The 24394-nt window shown below is 55.5% G+C and overlaps 8 protein-coding genes across 8 annotated transcripts; 6 read left to right on the forward strand and 2 right to left on the reverse strand.

Moving 5' to 3' along the window:
• Positions 1 to 572: 572 nt before the first annotated feature.
• On the forward strand, positions 573 to 3339 carry L226DRAFT_382507 (FAD/NAD(P)-binding domain-containing protein). Its single transcript, XM_067674396.1, has 9 exons — positions 573 to 838; positions 888 to 1085; positions 1540 to 1622; positions 1673 to 1987; positions 2040 to 2076; positions 2129 to 2139; positions 2194 to 2324; positions 2386 to 2518; positions 2580 to 3339. The coding sequence occupies exons 1-9, from the start codon at positions 781 to 783 to the stop codon at positions 2997 to 2999; spliced, it is 1386 nt and encodes a 461-aa protein (XP_067537235.1). The 5' UTR covers positions 573 to 780; the 3' UTR covers positions 3000 to 3339.
• Positions 3340 to 5643: 2304 nt separating this feature from the next.
• L226DRAFT_382605 (FAD/NAD(P)-binding domain-containing protein) lies at positions 5644 to 7976 on the forward strand. Its single transcript, XM_067674398.1, has 9 exons — positions 5644 to 5936; positions 6043 to 6240; positions 6309 to 6391; positions 6448 to 6762; positions 6824 to 6860; positions 6920 to 6930; positions 6981 to 7108; positions 7159 to 7291; positions 7345 to 7976. Exons 1-9 carry the CDS (start codon positions 5879 to 5881, stop codon positions 7759 to 7761), a joined length of 1380 nt encoding a protein of 459 aa, XP_067537236.1. The 5' UTR covers positions 5644 to 5878; the 3' UTR covers positions 7762 to 7976.
• An 891-nt stretch (positions 7977 to 8867) lies between these two features.
• L226DRAFT_484520 (zf-DNL-domain-containing protein) lies at positions 8868 to 9707 on the forward strand. The gene is made up of 2 exons (XM_067677062.1): positions 8868 to 9325; positions 9386 to 9707. The coding sequence occupies exons 1-2, from the start codon at positions 8952 to 8954 to the stop codon at positions 9534 to 9536; spliced, it is 525 nt and encodes a 174-aa protein (XP_067537237.1). The 5' UTR covers positions 8868 to 8951; the 3' UTR covers positions 9537 to 9707.
• A 103-nt stretch (positions 9708 to 9810) lies between these two features.
• L226DRAFT_545014 (glutaredoxin) lies at positions 9811 to 10455 on the reverse strand (the record flags this gene model as incomplete). Its single annotated transcript, XM_067682314.1, has 4 exons — positions 9811 to 9902; positions 9960 to 10030; positions 10091 to 10377; positions 10429 to 10455. 4 exons carry the CDS (start codon positions 10453 to 10455, stop codon positions 9811 to 9813), a joined length of 477 nt encoding a protein of 158 aa, XP_067537238.1.
• Positions 10456 to 10652: 197 nt separating this feature from the next.
• Positions 10653 to 16135, forward strand: L226DRAFT_506198 (DNA polymerase alpha catalytic subunit). The gene is made up of 18 exons (XM_067678071.1): positions 10653 to 10793; positions 10850 to 11039; positions 11092 to 12207; positions 12262 to 12410; positions 12464 to 12653; positions 12703 to 12870; positions 12927 to 13147; positions 13197 to 13441; positions 13494 to 13821; positions 13871 to 14017; positions 14071 to 14238; positions 14294 to 14568; positions 14624 to 14756; positions 14808 to 15027; positions 15083 to 15357; positions 15424 to 15651; positions 15719 to 15815; positions 15882 to 16135. The coding sequence occupies exons 1-18, from the start codon at positions 10701 to 10703 to the stop codon at positions 16010 to 16012; spliced, it is 4374 nt and encodes a 1457-aa protein (XP_067537239.1). The 5' UTR covers positions 10653 to 10700; the 3' UTR covers positions 16013 to 16135.
• On the reverse strand, positions 16058 to 17166 carry L226DRAFT_552293 (uncharacterized protein). The gene is made up of 2 exons (XM_067682864.1): positions 17073 to 17166; positions 16058 to 16992 (listed from the first exon to the last, which is right to left on the reverse strand). Exon 2 carries the CDS (start codon positions 16985 to 16987, stop codon positions 16232 to 16234), a length of 756 nt encoding a protein of 251 aa, XP_067537240.1. The 5' UTR covers positions 16988 to 16992; positions 17073 to 17166; the 3' UTR covers positions 16058 to 16231.
• Positions 17167 to 17945: 779 nt separating this feature from the next.
• On the forward strand, positions 17946 to 20385 carry L226DRAFT_569902 (MFS general substrate transporter; the record flags this gene model as incomplete). The annotated part of the gene is made up of 14 exons (XM_067684368.1): positions 17946 to 18167; positions 18240 to 18339; positions 18393 to 18606; positions 18671 to 18781; positions 18849 to 18977; positions 19035 to 19219; positions 19268 to 19305; positions 19363 to 19481; positions 19541 to 19594; positions 19669 to 19810; positions 19871 to 19929; positions 20000 to 20046; positions 20105 to 20223; positions 20302 to 20385. The coding sequence occupies 14 exons, from the start codon at positions 17946 to 17948 to the stop codon at positions 20383 to 20385; spliced, it is 1623 nt and encodes a 540-aa protein (XP_067537241.1).
• Positions 20386 to 21826: 1441 nt separating this feature from the next.
• L226DRAFT_460765 (MFS general substrate transporter) lies at positions 21827 to 24338 on the forward strand (the record flags this gene model as incomplete). Its single annotated transcript, XM_067675609.1, has 14 exons — positions 21827 to 22096; positions 22169 to 22268; positions 22325 to 22538; positions 22592 to 22702; positions 22784 to 22912; positions 22978 to 23162; positions 23211 to 23248; positions 23306 to 23424; positions 23489 to 23542; positions 23613 to 23754; positions 23811 to 23869; positions 23933 to 23979; positions 24054 to 24172; positions 24255 to 24338. 14 exons carry the CDS (start codon positions 21827 to 21829, stop codon positions 24336 to 24338), a joined length of 1671 nt encoding a protein of 556 aa, XP_067537242.1.
• Between the last annotated feature and the right edge of the window lie 56 nt (positions 24339 to 24394).

Consider the following 24394-nt stretch of genomic DNA (forward strand, 5'->3'; position numbering starts at 1 on the left):
ATTCGCGGCAATTTTCTATCAACTGTCCCAGGCTTCTGGCCGGACGCGGGGTCCGTGGTTGATGCCATCCGATCCCGCGAGCCGCACCAGTTGGCAGTTGCGCAAGGACCCCGCAGCTCCCCGTCCGAGTCGTCGCATGTTTGACTTGCGCTGCATGTACGCCCTTGCGTACTACGTAGTACGTACTTCATCAGGCCATATATGTTGAGGTTGCTCCTTGGAAGGCACCTGCCACGTCTGTCGCTGTCCACGTCGCAATCACCCCCGGACGGCCGCGCCGACAATGTCTTTGCGTGCTCCATAACTCCGATCAGCAGGTGTGTAGATGTGCATCATCCCGTAAGGGCAGAGTTCTAGTTCGCCTAAGTGTGTTCGGCTCTCACGCAGTTTTCTCTCACAGGTGTTTTCCCGCGTGCTTGTCAGGGCTTCCTTGCCAATGCGTCGCCCCGCAAGGGGACAACCTTCGGGATGCAGAACTATGTGCCTCAAGGATCTTCGCGGGACCGCAGCCAGCACACGATGTCCTCACGAGTGGGGATTGACCAATTCCCAAGGCTGAAAGTGTCGACGAGATCGGGGAGGAACAGAGGTCTGTTCCCTCGCCGCCCGATGTCGATCGCTTAAGGATCCCGGGAAAGAAGACCTTCGAAGAGGCGTCCATCTACCTTCCACTGACGCCTACATGGGCCCTAAGTCGATCTATCAACTCAGCCGCACGGCACTCACCGTCTTCCGCCCTACTCCTGCTCCGCTGCTCCGTCTAGTGTCCTCTCCCTCCTCATGCCGACCGTGACACGCAATGCTGCGCTGACCCTCGATTTCCTCGTGGTTGGAGGAGGTGAGCAGTCTGTGCCCGAATGTCGGAACGAAGATGACACATGATCCAGGTATCGGCGGACTTGCCGTCGCATATGTGCTCAGCAACGCAGGACATCGTGTCCGCGTTCTCGAGAAGCGCGACCTGAATGTGCCCAGCGGCGGACATCGAGTACCTCCAAATTTCAGCAAAATTCTTCGACAGTGGGTTGGAGAGGAGGAGTTGCATAGACTCTCGACGCAGTGTGTCGGTTCGCCCTTCCTTCGCTGTGAGTCTCTACACTTTCTTGCACGCGACTTTGCTTCTCCCGTGGCACTTTTGCGATCGGCTGTGCCTTCACGCTACGCGTGGAAGACCAGCGCAGCCGCCTGTCTCAAGGAACAAAGGAACCTGCAGGCGGACTGCTGGCATGGGGGAGGGGTTGACTTCGAGGCTCCGCTATGCGTTGCCAGGCTAGCGATGCTTCCCCAGGTTGGTTGGGTGGGCCTCATTTGTCCCCATTCTTGGCCATGGCTCAAGCGCATGGGCCATCACCCTCCTCTCCCGGCCGTGACATCCTCAATGAAGGATTTACACGCTGGGATTGTGTTCTTATCACCAGATGATGACCATGCACCAGCACTGTCCATCACTTCCGCATCTCCGTTCCCAGTCGGCTATGAGCAGTCGCCCCGTGGCTGCCTTCTTGATCATGATCTGATTAATCGCATGTTCTTCCACAGTGAGCACCGGAGAAAATGTTGGATACCTGCACTGGAAGCCCGCCGTCATGGCCGAGACTGGCGGCGAATTCCTCTTGATGCATGTGAGTTCCCCTGCTTCGCTGCGGAAACTTCGACCTGAGCGCTTGTGCAGCATGATGACCTCATTCGGCTATTATACAAACTCGCCACCGATGCTGGTGCCAAAGTCGACTTCCACGCACAGGTCATTGCTGTTCAGCAGGGCTCGGATGACTTGCCTAACCCCAGTGTGACGTTGGCGTCAGGGGAAGTGCTATACGCGGACATCCTCATCGGCGCGGACGGGTCCAAGAGCTTGGTGCGGGATATCGTATTGGAGGAAGAGGACGCACCACAATCTGGGGGATTGACGGTATACACCGGCGTCGTCAAGGCAGAGGACATGGTCGGTGACCCGGAGCTCGAGCCATTGTTGATGGCTGACGAGGTGAGTCTGGTGTAACGATGTTCGCGTTAATTTCATGCTTGATCTTCTACAGTTCCCTATATGGATGGGCGAGCATCGAGCATTCTGTGGTGAGTACATTGACAACCCTCGTATCACTTTCGCTGAATGAATCGGTCCCAGGTCATCCCGTGGTGCGTCTCAATGCATACTGCGACTGGCGGAGATCGTCTGACTGTCATTGCTAGCGCGGAAGGAAGGAGTTTTACTTCGGCATCTATTCCTGGAACAACCTCGACGGACTTCCACAGGGCGGGGAGGAAAGCTGGGAAGAGCTGTTCCCTACGGATCAGATCAATCAAGAGAACCATGGCCCAGCGTGAGTACCTCTTCACCTTGTCCGCGTTCGTCGGTGCTCACAATCTCCGCTCTGTTGCCAGAGTACAACGGCTGATCAAAAAGGTGCCACAGGTCATCCGCACGCAATTCATGTCACGACCAGATGGCATCCCAGACTGGGTGGACGCCACTGGTCGAATCGTGTTGCTTGGCGACGCTGCCCACCCACCATATGTAAGTTTCCGGACTTTCCAATCATACAACATCCCCGATTAACGACACGGGGATTGCGTAGCCTGGAGGGTCGCACGCAGGAAGCATGGCCATCGAAGATGCTGTGGTCCTGGGTTCACTATTCTCACACTTGCGCACTTTGGATCAGGTCCCCTCTTTTCTAAGCGCGTATCAAGAGCTTCGTGAGCGCCGATGCGACCTCGTCAAGCTCGGCGACATAAAGAACGGCAAGTTGGCAGCCATGCCAAACGGTCCTGCAGCCGACGCACGCGATGAACTCATGCGCCACCGCGTCGACGAATGGGACGAGGGCATGATGAAGGCGCAATTCGATGAAATCGCCGAGATCTTCCTGTACGACGCTGGCGACGCTGCGGAAGAGTGGTGGGTGAACTGGGGACGCTTCCACCACACGGTACGCGACAGCGTCAACATCGACTTCACCGGCCTCACATCGTCGTATCAGGAATTATCGGTCTAGGTCACATTGCGGAAGATTGTCTCCGTATACCTGGTCGTTCCTGTTCGACGTATGTTCACGACTCCCTCCCATGCCTTCTCCTCCTCATCGTTTTCCATCTTGCTATGTTGTAGATCGGCGTCTCTCTTCTTGGTTTCAAGTTCCAAGCCCATGTCTATGGATATCCGTGTACTACAGTCTACGTCCTCCTGTAATATCCGCCCTCAACCTTGCCACAGTTATGTACTACAACCTACCTTGACTGGTCCATCTTGCATTGGCACGTTCATTATGATGTTGAACCTCTAATGTGACTCCAGATATCCATGTGTCCGGAACCTAGGGCTGGACTTGTAATAGTCGACTCGGTGAGAACAATTCCCGTCGCGTCTCCTGAGCAGTGACTATACCCCCTGGCTACACCGCAGTGGTGGTCCGGATAGTAGTGTGGCTACCGAAGCTCGATAGATTCACTGTGGAGGAGGTATCGCTTATCCGAATAGTTGACCGATGCGCGCTTCTTCCCTGGATTCAACCACTGTATCCAGGTAAGCCGTGTCATGGCCAGTACGCATTAATGTGCTCCGACCACTACTGATGGAGCATGGACCTCGGCAGTATCTTGCTTGGGCTGGACGGCATTTTCTGGTGTGGGGTGAGTCATCGTGCTGCCTTGTCCTCGTCTCACGCTCATGTGTATTTTGTCTCTTGTTGCATGCCCTCTGGCATCTGGGCCCACTTGGACCAGATGCTGTAGCATTCGATGTGCGTACCGCGGCGACACGAAGGGGTACGCCGTTTGTGTACTCTGTTGGTTAGATCTCGACAGGAGAGGACAGTGCGTTTCAGCAGAGGAAGCCGCCGTCACAGGCCCTCCGATGTGAGCGCAGTGGGATCCCGGAACCCTGCCTCGTCCTTGCACACGCGCACTCACTGACTTCACCTCTCCCTAGCCTCCGCCGGCAAATGACGCTGACACCTCAATTGCGAGACAATGAACCAACTCCATGAGTTCTGGGCTCTTCGCCAGGGCCGTAGTGAAGCCCTCCGACGCGAGGCAACGGCAACGCGTACATGCTGGCTCATCGCGCAACCTCCCCAGCTTCGAGCAGGTGCCTGCGATAGAAACAAGCGTCGGGAGTGAAATGAATAGGACGAAGGCATGCCCAGCGAGATGTCGAGAGAATCTCTTGTACGACGTACGCGGCCGACGCGGCCGAAGAGCCGTTGGCCCTGTGTAGGGCCGCTTCCACCGGGACACTACCCACGCGACCCAACCCAGATTCAAGGTGGACTCGAAGTTCAATGCCGTCACGCTAGTGAGTAGTTTTATGCAGGGACGGACAAGTTGGAATACCCGTTGCGCTAGTATCGACCGGCCGCATGCTTTGATGATGTCAGTAGAGCGTTCTGTTCGGTGTATTCCCCCATTTGAGGCGGTGTCTTGGGAGACCGCCGTCCGCCATGGACGAGTCGTGTTTTCACTTACTCGCTTTCCTTGCTACCGGCTATAGCGACAACAACCAACTTTAGCAGCGCCAGCAATCTGAGTTCTTCCGTTTCATTACAGGACGAGGCCGTGCCTGCGTGCTCACTGCTCAGGCTTGCGCCATGTAAGCGTGCTGTTGTTTCGGATTCTCGCCGTTGTTACACGACTGGAGGCTTGGGGTCACGGACACTAACCGAACACATGGTAGGCTCATCCGATATTTGGTCCCCATGGACACTGTCGACTCAGTAGAGCTTACGTTGTCTCTTCCATCAGGTTTGAGGTTGCCGACGGAGCCTCTCGCATTCACGCAGCTAAGGGAAGGCATCCCCGGCCCCCGCCTCCCCTGCATGCTTGCTCCTCCCGGTCCGAGCATGACCTCGATGTCGGGAAGAACCAACGTTCCGGGGCAAGCTACGCAGAAGAGGAAAGTGCATCCACGTACTCTCTACTGACTCGGTCGGATTCGAGGGTTAGGTCCATTGCACTCTATCCTTTTCCGAAGATATATACAGCTGAGCGACCACCGAGTCGGACTTGCGGGTGTGGAAGAAGATTCACGCGCGCTAGCTTTGGCGCGTGCGAAACGATTTCCGTGGCAGCTTCCTGTTGACGTTGTCCTTACCTCCACGAGTTGTCCGTGCATCTTCCACGCTCCCGCGCCTCGCCCGCGAAGCCTGGCCGACATGCGGTATGATGGTATCGGCTGGTCGGTCAGTACCGGTTGTGCAGGACCTGCAGGCGATTGCCGGACCGGAAACTTTGCCGCAAAGGAGTTGGGGTGCCCAGGGGAGGACAGCAGCAACCCACAGGGCCCAGACAGCGTGCGAGCAACCACTGTGCCGCCTTTGGGCGACTTCCGGCATCTTTGCGACATCGGAACAATTACATATGCCTATACGCATGTAACTGAGAAGATCACAAGGTCAGTTTTAATCGCAGTCTATCTGAGTCTGTTGCTCATTAATTCCCTCGAGGTTCCCTCTCAGGCAATCCACGACACCGGCGTCATCGGTGATTGACGTTTGGGAGCGTACTGACATTCATTCAACGCCGTTGCAATCCGGAGAGCCTATCCAATGATTCGAAGCAAACTGGATTCATCTACTGCAGTTAGCGGATGCCTCCGACGCCTCCTTCCCCGGACCCTTGCCGTGCGCGATAAAGAAAGAACGCAGGAAGAATCAGGAATCAAAATCGCAGCCCCCTTCTCGATGACGCCTGTCGCTTGGATTTCTTCTCTTTCCCACCATCGCTTGTCTCCCGGTGTCCTTCTCACTGCGCAGGATTTCATCAGGTCAAGTGCCGAGTTCCACAACTGGATGCCCCACTTTGCCCTCTCGCATGACACTATACAAATCTCGCCGGCCCCCGTTCCAAACCTCGACTCTCTCCTCCCCCCGCTCTTGCCATGCCCTTCGTCTTTCGTGATGCTGAGCTTACTCTTGACTTTCTCGTAGTGGGTGGTGGTGAGTACGCCTTCCACTATGTACCTTGATCTCTTCTTACCCGTAGATCTTCCTACGGCAGTCCCCGACGTGAAGGCTAATTCCGTTTAATTTGGTGGCTCCGCAGGTGTCTCCGGCCTTGCTGTTGCCTACGCCCTTAGCACAGCAGGACATCGCGTCCGAGTCTTAGAGAAATTCGGCTTGGATCGACCCAGCGCGGGACAACGCATTCCGCCCAACCTCAGCAAGATACTGTGGCAATGGATAGGCCCGGATGAGCTCATGAAGGTCTCCACGAGATGTGTCGGCTCGCCATATTATCGAAGTGAGTCATCGCTTTGTATCTCTAATATCCTTCATCTCATGACATCCCTGCCCTCTACTCCGTCACAGTAACGACAGCAGATGAAATAGGATATCTTCACTGGAAGCCTGCAGTCATGGCGGAGATGGGTGGCGACTTCCTCCTTATGCATGTGAGCCCCCGTTTACATCCGAGTGGCCATGGATCCCCCTGACGAGTTTTTTTTAGCATGACGACCTCATACGAATATTGCATAAACTTGCAATCAAGGCCGGTGCGCGCGTTGACTTCAACACCGAGGTCTTGGCCGTCCATCAAGGATCTGAAGAGAAGCCTAAGCCAAGTGTGACCCTTGCCAGCGGCGAGGTGATCTACGCAGACATCCTTATCGGCGCGGACGGTAGCAAGAGCCTGGTCCGCGAGGTCGTATTGGAAGAGGAGGATGATGCGAAACCCGGTCCAATGACGGTGTACAGTGGGGTTGTGAAGGCGGAGGATATGCTGGGCGATCCGGAGTTAGCTCCCTTGATTCTGTCCGAGGAGGTAAGCACGTGTCGGTTTCATTTTACTGTACAGACTTAGCACTCAGCACTAGCTTGCACAGTGGCCTGTATGGTCGGGGAACCTCCGTTTCATCTTCGGTGCGTACTCCATAACAACACTCGCTCGCACACTGTCGTATTTAGGTTACACTCTGCAGGTCACCCTGTGGTACGTATGCGTCTTGAGATACTCCACGCATTCTGACACTGCACAAACAGCGTGCCCGGAAGGAGTATTCCTTTACCATTTTCAACTGCAAGGTACCCACTCCTGAACAAGCCGGAGAGGAGACATGGGACGAGTTGTTCCCGACCGAGCAGGCGCTCACGGAGGAGGAAGGCGCATTGTGAGAGATTTGCCACCATGATGCCACTCTATCGCTGATTATCGGGCCAGGTGCCAGAAGCTGGTCAGGTTGGCAGGTCCGAAACTGATCCGTTCTCAGCTCATGTCGCGACGCGACGTCGAACACTGGGTAGACAGCACTGGGCGCATTCTTCTCATTGGCGACTCCGCACATCCGAATTACGTGAGTGGTATCATTCACACATTCGCATTCGCACGTACTGACCATATCCGCAGCCTGGTGGGACGCACACAGCAGCCATGGCGGTCGAGGATGGCGCGGTACTTGGGTCGCTCTTCTCGCATTTGAGCTCGATGGACCAGGTCCCTGCGTTCTTGAACGCTTTCCAGGAGCTACGGCAGCGCCGTTGCGAGATGGTTGACCGTGCGGTCTTTGACAATGCCAGGATGTGTTGTCTACCGCCAGGTCCCGAGGCCGACGCACGCGATCAGGACTTGGCCGCCAAATTTGACGATTGGGACGACGGTATGCTCAAAGGGCAATTTGAGGAAATCTCGGCGATATTTTTATACGACGCTGGTGACGATGCGGAGGAGTGGTGGATTAACTGGGGCCGCTTTCAGGAATCCAGTGGGGAGAAGCCCAGCGTGGCTACCTTTGATTTCGGGAAAGTGAGTGTCCGCTACGAGTAGAGGGCTGGTCAGGGTTGCATCCTCAATGGCCGGGCCGTTCTGGGAACTCATCGTCGACGTCTTTGATGCCTTTACGAACCATATTATGATGCTCAGGCTCTCACATCTGCTTTGCTATAGTACTAGACCTCGCTATCCACGCACAACAATCCCTCGTCAACAACGTGGCTTTACCCCGCGTCCAATACCCCTCACACTACCCAGCAATACCATGTTCGAAATTTACGTCACATACACGATAGAGCATTTGTCGAGTTACGCTCACCGCGGAAGGTATCGCTCCCACAATCGTACACGTGAAACCCTCCTATTCAATGGCGACGCAACCAACTATCACCCATGCTGTAGGATACCGCTAGGCTCTAAGTAGCTACATTCTTGCTGACCGGCTCACGTTGCGATGATCGCTTCAGGTGGTGCCGATGAATATATACGCCCCTGCGACAGCCCTGTAGGCTGCGGCTCGCGAGCTAAGGAAGGCTATAGGGACCGGTATGTACTAATTGCTGCTGACCTGCGCCCTCCGGTCAACTGAATATTCAGCGCAAGCGTCGGCGGCCACGGTCGTGAGAATGTCGGACGACGTGGCCATCGACAAGGCATCGTCAAGAGAAAGCGCATGGGTGAAACTGAACAGTACCGCCTGGGTACATATCACCGTGGTCCGTCCGCTACTAGCTGTCACTGTGGCAGTGGATAGGTGCGGCCGCATGGGACCTTAGGCGCCGCGTATGTTTATATGCGACAGCACGGGGAAGTTGTTGCTGCTCACGAGACAGTCGACTTCAGGTTTCAAATTCAAGAGGCGGAGAGAGTGCTTGCTTGCCAGTTCGGGACATTCAATATGTGGGACATCCAACCAAACTCCGATGCGCCTCCAACCGTACTAATAGACTACTTCCCTACACGGTGATCTTATGATTACTGAGCTATATTGATATTGCTTTGAAGCTGTCAGGTTGCATATACTGATAGAGAGATTCAGATGCACATACTGAAGCTCAGTGACCTGCCGGGGAGGACGCGTCGTGTCGTCTCAGCACGTGATGGCGTATATTAGTCAGCGCTTAAGTAGAGCGCCGAAGCCTCTCGTCGGCGTCCTGACAAGTTGTCCTGAGTCCTGGCAAATTCTTTCCCTCTCGGCTCTCACTACAGCTTCCTCACCATCTCTGTACTTCATTAGGGGCGTTATGCTGCGGCAGGCATTCTCCGTTTTGCAACGACCTCTTGCGGCTGTCCCACAAGCACAGTTTGTAGCCCGCAGGTCCACGCCCGATCTCCGACTGCTCTCTTCGATTCCATCTCGTCTATGCACCCGCGCATTCTCCTCATCTTCATGGACCTCCCAGGACAGCACTCCATCACGTCCTCAAGGCGCATCAGGAGTGCCACCAGCCTCGCCAGCATCGCAGACACACATCACGCTTGAGACACCTGAACCGAAGCTCTCGCTGACGTTCACCTGCACAGTCGAGGCGTGTCACACGCGGTCCACACATCAGTTCACCAAGAGGAGCTATGAGAAGGGGATTGTGATTGTAGAGTGTCCAGGGTGCAAGAACAGGTGAGCTCGGCCTTGGTTATATGTGCAGCATCGGATGACTAACGGACCCGGTCTGGGAAGACATCTCATTGCGGATCACTTGGGCTGGTTCAAAGAGAGCACGCAGGAAGGGAAGTTGAAGACTGTGGAGGACCTACTACGAGCGAAGGGTGAGAAGGTTAGGAGGGGTAAAATAGATGCCGGAGGAGTTGTTGAGTATGCTCCGGAATAGAGGTCCGACTGATTCCCCTGCACGTTTCACATGATTTTATACCCATCGAGTCTTCATCACACGCAATGCCATCTTGGTGTGACAGTGGGAAGGGACGAATGGCAGAATGTGGGCGAACGTAGTCGAGGACACACACGACGTGTCGCTCACACGGTAACACGTAGGGAGTAGGCTGCTTTCGTATTAGTGCCACGTATGGATACATATGTTATGCATGTGAATAGTGCGAGCAAAGCAGACGAACATGACATGGACCACTAACCAGGTGGTCGCTCTAGTTTTGGGTCTGGGTAGTTGTCTCGGGCTCTTCCGGCGGGATGACGCCAGACTTGACGAGGAGGTCGTCGAGCTCGCCAGACTGGTGCACTGTAACGAATGAGAGCATAAGCACAACGTGCATAGACAAGCAGAGAAGATACCTACTGCTCAGCAAGATATCGCAGCCACCGACGAACTCGCCGTTAACATATAGCTGGGGTATTGTGGGCCAATCGCTGGAGGTCCGTATGTCAGCACATTCTCCAAACAAGCAATGCTTTAGCAAACACACTCACGAAAACTCCTTAATGCTCTGCCTAAGCTCGCTGTCCTCCAAGACGTCAAAGGTCTTCATCTTCTCCTCCGGGACACCGTGAATGCCGAGGACCTGCACCGCTGCCCGCGAGAAGCCGCACTGGGGGGCATCCGGCGTGCCCTTCATGAAGAGCACCACAGGCGTCGATTCGACTGCTTGTTGGATCTTCGCACGAGCTTCCTGCGTGATGTACCTCCGCGTGAAGGCGAGCTGAGGTGATACAAGTGCCGTTGCTGGCACGCGGGCGGGCGCACGGAGCGCGGTGAACTGCAAACCTGTAAGTTACCCTAATTAAGTAGAGCATCAACAGAAACATACGGAAGTACGCAGAGCGGTCCTGAACATCGTGGTGGTGGAGGAAGAGCAAACCGTGAGCGAACTCCGGATGGCTGAGTGAGAGTTTCGGGGAAGTGTCCGATTGAGGTTAGGGCTTGTGCCAGTTGGGTTAGGGGCGAGAAGCGAACACGTGCTTGCCACGCTTTCCATCTCCGCCCGAAAGCGTGTCTCGTCGCGTCTCATTTGGCTTCACCTCCACCAGATCACCTCCCCCTGTTTCCTTGCTTTCGTACCTCTGAAACTTCTGCGGAAAGATGTCGAGTAGAGCACTACAGGCGAAGAGGGACAAGCTCCAGAAGCTACAAGAACTCAAACGCGTCCGTGAAGGTGGCAAACGCACATACAAGGTACGCGTTCGGGTGCGATGGTGGCAGAGTACACGCGTGTCTGACGCGTCTTCCAGGTCGAGGAGGATGACAAGATTTATGATGAAGTGTCAGAAGCGCAATACAAGTCGATCGTAGCTGGGCGACTCGCCAAAGACGACTTTGTTGAGGACGATGGTTTCAGTGGATACGTCGACACGGGAGTGGATGACTTCGAGAGGGCGGAGGAGAGCGAGCAGAGTGATGATGATCGACCAAAGGGCAGATGTATGTTCTCTATCACTCACACTGCGGGTTCCGTCCCATAACCACCCTCCAGCTAAGAAAGGGAAGGCGGACGCAAAGGGGAAAGCGAAAGCCAAGGCCAAACCTCCGCCCCCTGCTGTTCAGCCCGCCATAAGCGCGTACCGTCCAACCGTCTCAGCAGAGAAGGAGGAAGACTTCATGAACGATCTGCTTGGGAACATGGATCACGTCCCTACAAAGCCCGCGGCCAGACCAAGAAAGCGCAAACCTGAGCCCGAGCCGTCCTACGACGATGGCAGCTCCTCCCCTCTTCCTCACAGCGGCTACCGCTCTCATTCCCGTGGTACAGGGTACGGCTATGGCAGTGCAGACCCTGACACTTCATCCGACGGCCCGTACTACGACGACGTTGCTGGTCCGTCCAGCGGGGATGACTACATGTTCAGCCCGAAGAAGAAGCTGAAGACGGAGGCACCTGGCATTATGCCTGCGATCGAGCGTATGGGCAAACTTGGGGTAGAGAGCGGCACGGAGGACACAGACGCTTCGTTCGATGACATGGACATGGACGCGTTCATGGACGTCGATGATGATGATCTCGACATGAAGCCTAAGCCGAAGATCGAGGTGGACTCGTCAGCGAAACCGCTCAAGCCGATCAATGGGAATGCTCCTCCTGCCAAGAAGAAGTTGGACGATAACCCTGCCTGGCTCTCCGTCTACGACTCCTTAAAAGTAGCATCTGACGATACGTTCGGGCCCGCTGTATCGAACGCCACGCGCACACCTGCGCCTTCGAAGATTTCGGTACTTGAAGAGGATGGCTCACTGCGGTTTTACTGGCTCGACTACCTTGAGCACGAAGGCAAGCTTTACTTCATTGGCAAAGCTCAGGACAAGAAGACCAAGGTCTGGGTTTCGATCTGCGTCACCGTGGAGAACATCGAGCGAAATCTCTTCGTTCTCCCTCGCGAACGGCGCTTGGCGGAGGACGAAGACACAGGCGAGATGTACGAGACGGACAAGGTGCCAGAACTACAGGACATCTATATGGACTTCGACCGGCTGCGCAAGAAGGCGGGTATTAAGACCTTCAAGGGCAAGTTCGTGAAGCGGAAGTACGCCTTTGGCGAGAAGGACGTCCCGAGAGAGGAGAGGCAGTGGTTGAAGGTCGTCTATCCTTTCGCCGGTAAGGACACTGCTCGAATGGCTCTAGTTACGTATGCCTGACACTGCAGAACAGAGCCTCAACTCCCTAACACGGCATCGAGTCCGACCTTCTCGCGCATATTTGGCACCAATACGAGCGCGTTCGAGCTGCTGGTCTTGAAGCGTAAGATCATGGGTCCCTGTTGGCTGCAGGTTAAGTATCCTGAGATCGACAACAAGGGTGTAAGTGCCGATGTTTCGAGCCTCGAGCCTGCATTCACCGATGTATGCCTCAGGTCTCGTGGTGCAAGATTGAGGCGACGGTGTCCGACCCAAAGGATATCAATCCCTTCTCTGAGACTGATCCTGATGCGCCTCGGGAGATGCCTCCTCTCACCGTCCTCTCGCTCAGTATGCGGACCATCGTAAACCACAAAGAGAACATCCGCGAGATCGTCTGCGCCACTACGCGTATATGGTCGAACCGTAAGTCTAAGTCGAGGCTGATCACTTCCACTACTAACATCCCCTGTAGTTGACATTGACGACCCCACACCACCGGAAGCCCTACCATGCAATGTCCGGACGTTCGTCAGACCCCTCGATCGCTTCCCGCCGCACTTCGAGGCTGGTGCGAGCAAGAATGGCAAGGGCGTCGTTTCGCCACAGCCAACTGAGCGCGCATTGCTCAACAGTCTACTCGGTATGATTAGGCTTTCTTGTTACACTTGCGAGTTTTACGTTGATACACCTTCTCAGTATCCATCCACAAGGCCGATCCAGATGTGATTGTTGGGCATGAATTCCTGGGCGTGTCATTGGACGTCATGCTTCATCGTATGCGTGAGCTCAAGGCGGAGCATTGGTCCCGCATCGGTCGCTTCAGGCGGTCCAAGTGGCCTAACATCGGCCGGCAGGGAACCAACCTGCGATTTCTCAGCGGGCGGCTGCTGTGTGATCTTGCGAGTGACGGAGCCAAGGTCTGCGCATATCGTTGTTTTTGTGGAATATGCGCTGACCGGATGACAGGGCATGATCACGTCGACGACATGGTCGCTCACTGAGATGTGCAAGACGCACCTCAAGAGCGAGCGGCAGGAGCTCGATCCTGAAGAGACCGCGAGTTACTTCGACGGCAGCGTCAGCTCACCTGATCGCCTGATCAAGTTCCTCCAGCACTGTGAACTGGACGCGCACTACCAAATGGCGCTGGCGTCCAAGGTACAGCTTCTCCCTCTCACAAGGCAGTTGACCAACCTTGCCGGTAACTCATGGTACGTATCTCTCCTGACATGTACCACAGCCTCCGCTCACCCATATGGACAGGAACAAGACTCTCAACGGAGGTCGTGCAGAGCGGAATGAGTACATTTTGCTACACGAGTTCCACCGCCTCAAGTATATCTGTCCCGACAAGCTGTACGGCAAGAAGGCTGCAACCGCGATCAAGGCGGCCAAGGAAGACGAAGAAGGCGAGGGCGGCGCCAAGGCTACCAAAGGCAAGAAGGACAAATACAAGGGTGGTCTCGTCTTCGAGCCCAAACGTGGCCTTTGGGACAAGTACATCCTGGTCATGGACTTCAACTCGCTATACCCGAGTATTATCCAGGAGTACAACATTGACTTCACGACGGTGGAGCCTGTTGAAGATGAGGTACGTGGTACGCGTGCACTATACTGATCCGATGCTGAGACTCGTTCAGGAGGGCGAGGAGAAGATCCCGGAGCCGCCAAGCACCGAGACTCCTCAGGGCGTTCTGCCGCGTCTTATTGCTACCCTCGTCAGTCGTCGAAGACAGGTGAAGAGTCTCATGAAGGATAAGAAGGCGACTCCTGCCCAGCTTCTCCAGGTATACGACATGTCATTGTCCCGGCTGTCTTGGTATTGACTATCCCGATGCAGTGGGACATCAAGCAGATGGCGCTGAAACTGACGGCTAACAGTATGTATGGGTGTCTCGGTTTCGAGTACTCAAGGTTCTACGCCCGTCCGCTCGCCGCCTTGACGACGTTCAAGGGCCGTGAGATCCTGACACACACCAGGGAACTTGCCGAGTCTATGCAGCTGGACGTGCGTCCTTCTCCCTCTGACTCTTGCGTGTCGTGCATGCTCACCCCTCTCGTAGGTGGTCTATGGTGATACCGATTCGGTTTTCGTCAACTCCAACGTGACCGAACTCGCGGAGGCCCTCAAGATCTCTGCCGAGTTCAAGAAGGCGGTGAACGATTGTTACAAGCTGCTCGAGATCGACCTCGACGGCATCTTCAAGCGGCTTCTACTCCTGCAGAAGAAGAAGTATGCCGCCGTCAAGGTCGAGGATAGCAACCGCACGACAACTGAAGTCAAGGGTCTCGACATGAAGCGTCGCGAGTACTGTGCCCTGTCCAAGACTGTCTCGCAGTACGTGCAATCGATGTGGCTTGTATGCCTGATGTAGACTGACTTGGGGGTTCAGATATGTGCTCGAGCAGATCCTCTCCGGCGAAGCCACTGAGACAGTCGTGGAGAACATCCACGAGTATTTGACTACCATCGGCGAACAAGTCCGTGCAGGCAAGATCAAACTTGATGAGTTCATTATCTACAAGGTTGGTGTCATGTCACGACACTGTCGACTCCATGCTCACCTCTTTCCGCAGCGTCTGGGAAAGAACCCAGAGGACTACCCCGATGCCAAGAGCCAACCACACGTCCAAGTTGCTCTCCGCATGAAGGCCAAGGGTGGTACTGCACGTGCCGGCGATGTCATTCCCTACATCTTCTGCTTAGGCGAGGGCGGCGAGACGTCGAAGACCGCTCAGGCGGACAGGGCGATGCACCCTGACGAGGTCCGCCGCGAGAGCGACAAGCACAAGATCGGTACGGCTCCATTACCCTTTTCCTTGGTGGCCTCCGCTGACAAGGGCCGACACAGACTATGAGCACTATCTCTCGCAGCAGATCCTCCCTCCCATCGAACGCCTATGTGAACCCATTGAGGGTACGGACCGCGCCCGACTGGCAGAATGTCTCGGTCTCGACCCCAATCGCTACCGCACAGTCTCTGCCGGGGAGTCGGACGAGATGTCCCTCGGAACGCTCGACTCGCTCATGTCGGACGCGCAGCGGTTCAAGGACGCAGAGCCGTTCATGGTCCGCTGTCGCGAGTGCAAGGCGATTGTGCCCTGTGGACCTTTGAGTGATCGCGAGGTACGCTTCCATTCCTCTGCATGGCCCCTCACGCTTTCCTCGTGCTGATGACTGTTGACCTCGTAGAAATCGCACGTGCAGCACTCTGGCCTCTCCTGCCCACAGTGCCACGGGCCCGTCGGCATGGCGAGCCTGCAGACGCAACTGGAGGTGCAGATCCGCGAGCACATCGCCAAGTACTACGAGAGCTGGCTTGTGTGCGATGACTCGACGTGCGGGAACCGAACGCGCATGATGGGGGTGTACGGGCGTCGGTGCTTGCGTCCGGGGTGTCGGGGCGCTGTCACGTTTGAGGTGCATATTTCTGTTTAGCTGCTGGTTGTTCGTCCGGAGGATGCTGACGTTGGCATTGCGCAAACAGTACTCGGATGCGCAACTGTATAACCAGCTGCGGTACTACAAATCGCTGTTTGATATTGACAAGGCGCACGACGTCGCGACTGGTGGGCTCAAGCAGGGTACGTCCGCCGGGCTTTGTTATATACTGCAAGCCGTGAGTAGTTGCTGATGTTGCCTTGCTACAGACTTGTTCTCGCTTCGACTGGTGCAGGGTGAAGCGTGCAGACACCTGGTGGGAGTAGCGGAGAAGTATCTCGATGAGTGCGGGCGCCGGTGGGTGCAGATGAGCGCACTGTTCTCGTTCATGAAGTTGTAGGCGTTTGCAGCCCTGACATGGGATGGTTAGAGGACATTTTGTCATGTTGTCTGTACTACTATACCATCATCGCTATTGTATTGCTATCATTGCTGTCTATATACGCAAAACGTTCCACCTCACATTGTCATGCAGTATCAGGAATCGGGGAGGGCCTGACATGGCACTCTTGCTTCACACATCGGTCTGATAAAATATGAGGAGCAACGAGCTGGCCGCCTAGCCAGACGGCTTCGTGCTATTAGGAGATTCTATTGGTTGCGTAGTGACGTACCCTCTTCTGTGGTACAGCAAAGGCCTCGCTGCCTCACCCTCAGGCAATGTCCGTTCCACACGTACCACCTGCGCGATGAAGAGTTCTGACGCGACACCCTCGCCCTCCCACTCCTTCCCATCCTTCCCAGCACCTCCCTCCGTCAGCGACTCCAAATCATGCAATGGCCACGACGCCGCGACAAGCCGACACGATAGCGCGCCCACGCTCCCATCCAAAACGGGCAGACCCTCTTGCGTGAGCGTATGCGGCAGGCCGACAAAAGGCTCCGGATGCATGTCCGGGCGCGAGAAGCGTACCGCAGTGGCCTCCTGGCGCTCGGAGAGGATGTTGATTACCATGTGCGAGGGCAAGGAGGTGGAGGAGTGTGCGGAGGTGAGCGAGGTCGCCATGCGCGAGGGGATGCGGAGGGAGAAGGCGACGAGCGGGTGCGGGTCCATGGAGATGGAACTGAAGGAAGAGAGGGTCGCGCCGTGGAACTTGCTCTTGCTCGCGCTTGGGTTGGGGTGCGCGTGGGGATGCGGATGGGAGGCGGGGATGGAGGGATCCATGAGAGCGGTCACGACTGCGACGGGTTGCGCGGTGTCGCGGAGGAGGGCGCGGAGCTGGTCTCGGACGGCGGACGCATCAGTGGTTATATGTCGAGCGCATTTTCGAACCGACGAGCACTGTCGCGACGCAAAGCGCGAGAAGGTTAGCATGTGGCCTGTGAGAGGAGTCAAACGTCGTCGTGAGTTTCGAGAGAGATGAGGGAGACTGACGAGTCAGAGGTTCACCATCACGAACCTGAGGAAAAGCTTTCAACAGAGGACAGTACTAGTGGCAAGCCAGAGGGAGAACATGGGCTTGACTTGCGAGCCCAGCAGGTAAATGATGCACGTGGCAAGAGTAAGGAGACGGCCAATGACGACACGCGCAGGGCTGGCGGTTGTTTGCTCTTGTGAGGATCCAAAGCCTTTGGACAATAGATGCAAACACTTGCCCTTGGAGGCTAACTAAGCAGCTCCAATCGTCCGACCTGTGCTTCTCTCTCGCACGAGGTCCTGTCATCTTCATGTATACCACAGCCAAAGTACTCGCTAGACTCACGGCACAAACTGAAACAGTCGACAAGTCACGATGACTTTATCGCGGAACGCCGACGTCCCGTACTTTTCATATTGGCACTCAGGAGTTCGCAGGCTATGTTCCTGTTCCGCGTGCAAGATGCGATTGTCGCAATAAGCAATGGAGGGCATGCACATTTTCCCTCTATCCTGAACGCCAAAAACCTTACGTTTCTCAACAGATGACTTCAAGGCAGCTGCTGCATTTCGAAGGCTTCGGTGGCTGTAAAATCAGAGTGCTGCCAGGATCCCGGGCACGAGGACAACCTCATAAGGTGCATCATGAGACGTGCAGATGGCGAACGGTGCCCCGGTGAAGTAAAGGCAGCCAAATATCCTGATTGGGTCGTCCCCAGCCTGCCGCTTATTCTCGAGTCACGCATGGCATGCTTCTATCATAATGCACTGTCGTCTGTCCCGTCGACCAAGGCACCTGCCCTTTACGTCTGTAGGGCCCTCGTCCGTCCCAAGCCGAGAGTCGTCCAAGCTTTGAGTTGCTGCTTCTTCGACGACGTACAAGATGCGGACTCCTCAGGCTGACGAGGAAGCAACCATGATCGCCGACGCCGACACCCGTAGCCTCGCGCGGCGGTCTCTTGCCAGCGTGAACGAGCTCGTAGACCCACGCATAAGCCCAGCTGAACGACCACCAGAGGCGACACTTGATGAACGTTTCCTGCGCCAACTCAGTGACCATAGGCACCACAAGGATGAGAAGAACGAGAAGGAGCTCGAGCAGTCCGCTTCCGAAAACACTGCTGATGAAACCATCTACGTAAGTGAATATGTTCGTTCCGTAAAGTCAATCGAGTATGTTGATCTATGTGCCTGCCTATCTGCTTTTCAGGTCGAGTTCGAGGATGACAATCCGCGTGATCCCATGAACTTCTCGTATGGCCGCAAATGGGCCATAACAATTACAGCATCCATGTTCTCTATCCTCACAGGTAACCACAGCTGCGATAACCTTACGACGCCGTACTGATGCCGCTTTTGGTAGCTTCATCTTCCGGAGCATATGCGTTAGGCTTCACCTCGATGACGCGTGACTTGAATGCTACCCAGTTTCAAGCGACAGTCGGCCTCGCCATGTACACGCTCGGGTTCGCGCTTCTTCCTCTTGTAACTACATCGTTCAGTGAAGAGTTTGGACGACAGCCTATATACCTCGTCACCGGCGTCGGATGCCTGCTCATGCACATGATGACTGCGCTGTACGTCTCTGATTGTCGTGTCTCGTACACCCCACCCTGGCTGACATTCTCCCTTCATCCACAGTGCGCAAAATATTCAGACTGTTATTGTCGGTCGTTTCCTCGCCGGTGCGTTCGGTTCTTCGGCATCCGCCATGGTCGGCGGTACCATTGCGGACATCTGGGCGCCGCATGAGTAAGTTCACCGAGTCGGCTACCTCCCTCCACGCCCTGAGCGGAGCTGACTATGTTCCCCTCCTCAGACGCGGCCTGCCCATGTCCGTCTTCGCGACGATGGCCCTTTCCGGTTCCGGCGTCGGCTGTGTGGCCGCTGGCTGGATCGAGCAGACCCCGCACATGGAGTGGCGGTGGATTCAGTGGATACATGTAATGTGCGTATTCTGCTCGATTTTCATATGCACTGATAATGCTGACGAGGTTCGCTGCAGCTGGATCGGACTCTTCCTCATCGCTGTACCGATATGCATGAAGGAGACACGCTCTGGGGTGCTTTTGACGCGGCTCGCCAAGAAGATGCGCAAGCAGACCGAGAACCATCATTACCGTGCGCGAATCGAGGACGAACGCGCGAGCCTTCGCACACTCATATACATCTCGTGCACGCGCCCGATATGTGTGTATATCCTCAGCTTTATCTAACATTAATGCTGATGCAACGAAGATCTTCTGTTCACAGAGCCTGTCGTAGCGGTGTTCAGCGTAAGTGTTTCCATCTAGCAGTGGCGACGCGTATGGTTCACAGACGAGTGCATATAGCTATGGGCGGCCTTTGCCTGGGGCATTCTCTACGCGCTCATAGAATCGATCGGTCCCGCATTCCGGACAGTCCACGGCTTCAACACCGGCCAGACCGGAACGGCCTTCACTGCGATGATGTGAGCGTATGCGGACTACTCCCTGCTTATCGCAGTTCGCTCACAAAATGTGGATACAGCGTCGGGTGTTTTGTCGGAGAGGCCATCCAGATGTACCAGGAGAAGCTCTATGCGTGCGTTCCTCCATCCCTGCTACATATGACGTACTCGCACTGAACCGACTCTCCGGCTTCTTCTCGCTCTGCAGGAAGTACCAGCCTACCAAGGGCCCGGAGGCGCGGCTGTATAGCGCGTGTCTCGCAGCAGTTCTGTTCCCCGTGGGCATGTTCCTCTATGCGTGGTGCACGTTCCCGTCCGTCCCGTGGATAGGCATGGTCATGGGGATATTCGTGAGTGATCCCCGGTTACTTTGGACCTGTCTGTGGCCATCGAAGATTGACTAGTTGTAGGTGTTCTTGATCGCTCTGTTCATCATCTATGTCGCAGTTTTCACGTATCTCGCGGATTGGTACGTTCAAGTTCCTTGTATACTACTCCACGACATTTCGTCGCTGACAGTGAGGCGTGCACGATTGTAGCTACGGCATATTCGCATCGTCCGCACTTGCCGGCCAGAGTCTATCTCGTACGTCCATTGTGGCCGCTGCGCATATCCAGTGTTCGATGCTCACCACGCGCACCAGGAAATATCATGGGAGCAGTATTCCCCCTCTTCACCACGCAGCTCTTCGCGAGGCTGACGTATCATTGGGGAACCACGCTCTTCGGGTGCATCGCGGTTCTCATGATCCCTATACCATACGTATGTCGCCTTGCATCCTTTTTCTCATGCGGTTTGTTCACTGTATCTCTTATACCGAACTCGATACCCCACTGTCAGGTCCTCCTGTGGAAAGGTCCCGCCATCCGTGCGAGGAGCAAGTTCGCATCGCAGGTCATGCACCTACCCGCCGAGCACAAGTAGTGGTCTCAATAGCCGCCGGACACCATTCGCGTTACCTCCCCCCCCCCTTTCACGTGGGTATGACCGTCGATTTACCGTTACTGTACATAGATATATCCCGCGCGACGTCGGATGCACGACCTATGACAACCACTTTCATTTTCCTCCAGCCATCCTCCAGCCGGGTGCACTGCCCCGCGGTACAGGTGAGCAAGGGGATGCGGAGGGAGAAGGCGACGAGCGGGTGGGTCCATAAAGATAGAGCTGAAGGAAGAGAGGGTCGCGCCATGGAACTTGCTCTTGCTCGCGCTTAAGCTGTGGTGCGCGTGGGGATGTGGATGGGAGGCGGGGATGGAGGGGTCCATGAGAGCGGTCATGACTGCGAGAGGTGGCACGGTGTCGCGGAGGAGGGCGCGAAGCTGGTCTCGGACGGGGGAGGAATCAGTGGTTACATGCGGAGCGCATCTTCGAACAGACGAGTGTTTGTGTGACGTCAAAGCGCGAGAAGGTCAGCATGTAAGAGTCAAAGGTCGTCGTGAGCTTCCAGAGAAGAGGGTGACTGACAAGTGGAAGATTCACCATCACGAACCTGAAAAGAGCGTTTGAAAGAGGAAAGTACTGGTCGTAGGCCAGAGGGAGGACATGAGCTTCACTTGCGAGCCCAGGAGGCACATGGCAAGAGTAAGGAGAAGGCCATTGCCAATGACGACACGCGCCGCAGGGCTGGCGGGTGTTTGCTCTTGTTAGGATCCAAAGCCTTTGGACAACAGATGCAAATACCTGCTTCTGGTTAGCTAGTACTCCACTCGTCCGACTTGTGCTTCTCTCTCGCACGATGGCCGGTCCCCGGAAATGTTCTGTACTCACTAAGTCTTGCTGAGCACTCCGCATGAGACTCAATCAGCAGTGGACGAGTCACACTGGCTTCCGTGGCGGAACACCGACGTCCCGGTGTGGTATGCAAGCGTCACTGGCTATGTAATAGCTATACTTATTTCTGTTCAGCGTTCCGCAAGATGCGCTGACTCGTAAGTAATAACGCCTAGGGCATGCACGCTTTTCCTCCGTATTATTCTTACTTCCAAATACCTCACGTCCGTTCCAGATGGCTTTCTCGTCGAGTTCGGTGGCTGTGAATCAGAGTGCTGCCAGGGGTCAACCGGTCACAGGCACAAGGACAATTTCACAAGGTGCATCATGAGACGTGCAGATGGCGAACGGTGCCGCGACGGCAAAAACTCCTCCAACCGGGTAAAAGGTAGCCAAATCTCCTGATTGGGCGCTCCCGTTTTCTCTCGGCAAGTGACGGCACACTCTGAGTCTCCACTGTCCAGGTCTTCATAATGCACTGCCGCCTGCCCCGTCGACCAAGCACCTGCCCTCTCCCTCCGTAGTGCCCTTGTCCGTGCGAAGCCGACAGACGTCCTCGAGTTTCTCCTTCTTCGACGACGTGGAGTACAAGATGCGGACTCCTCAGGCTGACGAGGAAGCCACCGTAGTCGACAACGCCGACACCCGTAGCCTCGCGCGTCGGTCTCTTGCCAGCGTGAACGAGCTCGTAGACCCACGCATAAGCCCAGCTGAACGAACACCGGATGCGACACTTGACGAAAGTTACCTACGCCAACTCACTGACCATAGGCACCACACCGACCAGCACCACAAGGAAGAGAAGAACGAGAAGGAGCTCGAGCAGTCCGCTTCCGAAGACACTGCTGATGAAACCATCTACGTAAGCGAATGTGTTCGTTCTGAGAAGTCGATCGAGTATGTTCATCTTTGTGCCTGCCTATCTGCTTTTCAGGTCGAGTTCGAGGATGACGATCCGCGTGATCCCATGAACTTCTCATATGGCCGTAAATGGTCCATAACGATCACGGCATCCGTCTTCTCTATCATAACAGGTACTCGTCCAGCTTCGGTAGCCTTACGACGCCTTACTGATGCCGCTTCTTGGTAGCTTCATCTTCCGGAGCGTATGCGTTAGGCTTCACCTCGATGACGCGCGACTTGAATGCTACACAGTTCCAGGCCACAGTCGGCCTCGCTATGTACACACTTGGGTTCGCACTTCTTCCTCTTGTAACCACATCGTTCAGTGAAGAGTTTGGACGACAGCCTATCTATCTCGTCACCGGCGCCGGGTGCCTGCTCATGCACATGATGACTGCACTGTACGTCTCTGAATGCCATCACTCGTACACCCTGATTCACTCTTTTTCCACAGTGCACAAAATATCCAGACTGTAATCGTTGGCCGTTTCCTCGCAGGCGCATTCGGCTCCACAGCATCTGCCATGGTCGGCGGCACCATTGCGGACATCTGGGCGCCGCATGAGTAAGTTCACCGAGTGGGCTACCTTCCTTGTACGACCTGAGCGGAGCTGACTATCTTCCCCCTTTCCAATATCTCTCCCAGGCGCGGCCTCCCCATGTCCGTCTTCGCGACGATGGTCCTCTCTGGCCCCGGCGTCGGCTGTGTAGCCGCTGGCTGGATCGAGCAGAATTCGTACATGGAGTGGCGGTGGATCCAGTGGATACATGTAATGTACGTATTCTGCTCCGGTGAGTGGCACATATATGCACTGAAAACGCTGACGAGGTTCGCTATAGCTGGCTCGGGCTCTTCCTGATCGCTGCACCCATATGCATGAAAGAAACACGCTCTGGCGTGCTCCTGACGCGGCTCGCCAGGAAGATGCGTAAGCAGACCGAGAACCACCACTACCGTGCGCGAATCGAGGACGAACGCGCGAGCCTTCGCACACTCATATACATCTCGTGCACGCGCCCGATCTGTGTGTACATCCTCAGCTCCATCTAACATTGATGCTGACGCACCGAAGATCTTCTGTTCACAGAGCCTGTCGTAGCGGCGTTCAGCGTAGGTGCCTCCATCTAGCACTAGCGAGGTGTATGGTTCACAGACGAATGCATATAGCTATGGGCAGGCTTTGCCTGGGGCATTCTCTACGTGCTCATAGAATCGATCGGTCCCGCATTCCGGACAATCCACGGCTTCAACATCGGCCAGACCGGAACGGCCTTCACTGCGATGATGTGAGCTGCTCGCATCAGGGCCACTCCTCGCCCATTGCAGTCCACTCACAGTTTGGGGATATAGTGTCGGGTGTTTCGTGGGGGAGGCCATCCAGATGTACCAGGAGAAGCTGTATGCGTGCGTGCCCCATTCCCGTTGGACATGATGTACTCGCACTGAATTGGCTCACCGGCTTCTCGTCCTGCAGGAAATACCAGCCGACAAAGGGCCCAGAGGCGCGGCTGTATAGCGCGTGTCTCGGAGCGGTATTGTTCCCCGTGGGCATGTTCATTTATGCGTGGTGCACGTTCCCGTCTGTGCCTTGGATAGGCATGGTTATAGGGATATTTGTGAGCTGTCCCCCGTCATATTCACACTGTGACTGTCGAAAATTGACTACTTGTAGGTTATCATGATCGCTCTGTTCATCATCTATGTCGCAGTCTTCACGTATCTCGCGGATTGGTACGTCCCCGTATACTACTCTGCGGTGCTTCGTCGCTGACGGTAACGTGTGCGCGATTGTAGCTACGGCATCTTCGCGTCGTCCGCACTTGCTGGCCAGAGTCTATCTCGTACGTCCATCCAGGCCCTCGCGATGGCAGTCTCATCATGAATCCAGTGGTCGATGCTCACGACGCTCACCCAGGAAATATCATGGGGACGGCGTTCCCGCTCTTCACCACGCAGCTCTTCGCAAAGCTGACGTATCACTGGGGAACCACGCTCTTCGGCTGCATCGCAGTTCTCATGATCCCTATACCATATGTATGTCGCCCTGCTTTCCTTTTCCTCTTGCGGTCTGTTAACCGTACCTTTTCGACCCACGTATCTTGTCATCATCTGTCAGGTCCTCCTGTGGAAAGGTCCCGCCATCCGTGCGAGGAGCAAGTTCGCATCGCAGGTCACGCACCCACCCGCCGCGCACAAGTAGCGGTCTCAATAGCCGCCTGGGCATACGGACACCATTTGCGTTGCCTGCCCCCGTAT

The sequence above is a fragment of the Lentinus tigrinus genome, assembly GCF_003813185.1.
Source record: "Lentinus tigrinus ALCF2SS1-7 unplaced genomic scaffold L226scaffold_8, whole genome shotgun sequence".
Taxonomy (NCBI): Eukaryota; Fungi; Basidiomycota; class Agaricomycetes; order Polyporales; family Polyporaceae; genus Lentinus; species Lentinus tigrinus.

Bases quoted from the DNA above. Each gene is read 5' to 3' on its own strand.
- L226DRAFT_382605 (XM_067674398.1), top strand. From the start codon at position 5,879: ATGCCCTTCGTCTTTCGTGATGCTGAGCTTACTCTTGACTTTCTCGTA. The intron at 6,763-6,823 runs GTAAGCACGTGT...TAGCTTGCACAG, and splicing joins CCTTGATTCTGTCCGAGGAG to TGGCCTGTATGGTCGGGGAA. The intron at 7,292-7,344 runs GTGAGTGGTATC...CCATATCCGCAG, and splicing joins ACTCCGCACATCCGAATTAC to CCTGGTGGGACGCACACAGC.
- L226DRAFT_382507 (XM_067674396.1), top strand. From the start codon at position 781: ATGCCGACCGTGACACGCAATGCTGCGCTGACCCTCGATTTCCTCGTG. The intron at 1,086-1,539 runs GTGAGTCTCTAC...GTTCTTCCACAG, and splicing joins CGGTTCGCCCTTCCTTCGCT to TGAGCACCGGAGAAAATGTT. The intron at 1,623-1,672 runs GTGAGTTCCCCT...GCGCTTGTGCAG, and splicing joins GCGAATTCCTCTTGATGCAT to CATGATGACCTCATTCGGCT.
- L226DRAFT_552293 (XM_067682864.1), bottom strand. From the start codon at position 16,987: ATGCTAACCTTCTCGCGCTTTGCGTCGCGACAGTGCTCGTCGGTTCGA.
- L226DRAFT_506198 (XM_067678071.1), top strand. From the start codon at position 10,701: ATGTCGAGTAGAGCACTACAGGCGAAGAGGGACAAGCTCCAGAAGCTA. The intron at 12,654-12,702 runs GTAAGTCTAAGT...CATCCCCTGTAG, and splicing joins TACGCGTATATGGTCGAACC to TTGACATTGACGACCCCACA. The intron at 15,358-15,423 runs GTACGCTTCCAT...TTGACCTCGTAG, and splicing joins GACCTTTGAGTGATCGCGAG to AAATCGCACGTGCAGCACTC.
- L226DRAFT_484520 (XM_067677062.1), top strand. From the start codon at position 8,952: ATGCTGCGGCAGGCATTCTCCGTTTTGCAACGACCTCTTGCGGCTGTC. The intron at 9,326-9,385 runs GTGAGCTCGGCC...CGGTCTGGGAAG, and splicing joins TGTCCAGGGTGCAAGAACAG to ACATCTCATTGCGGATCACT.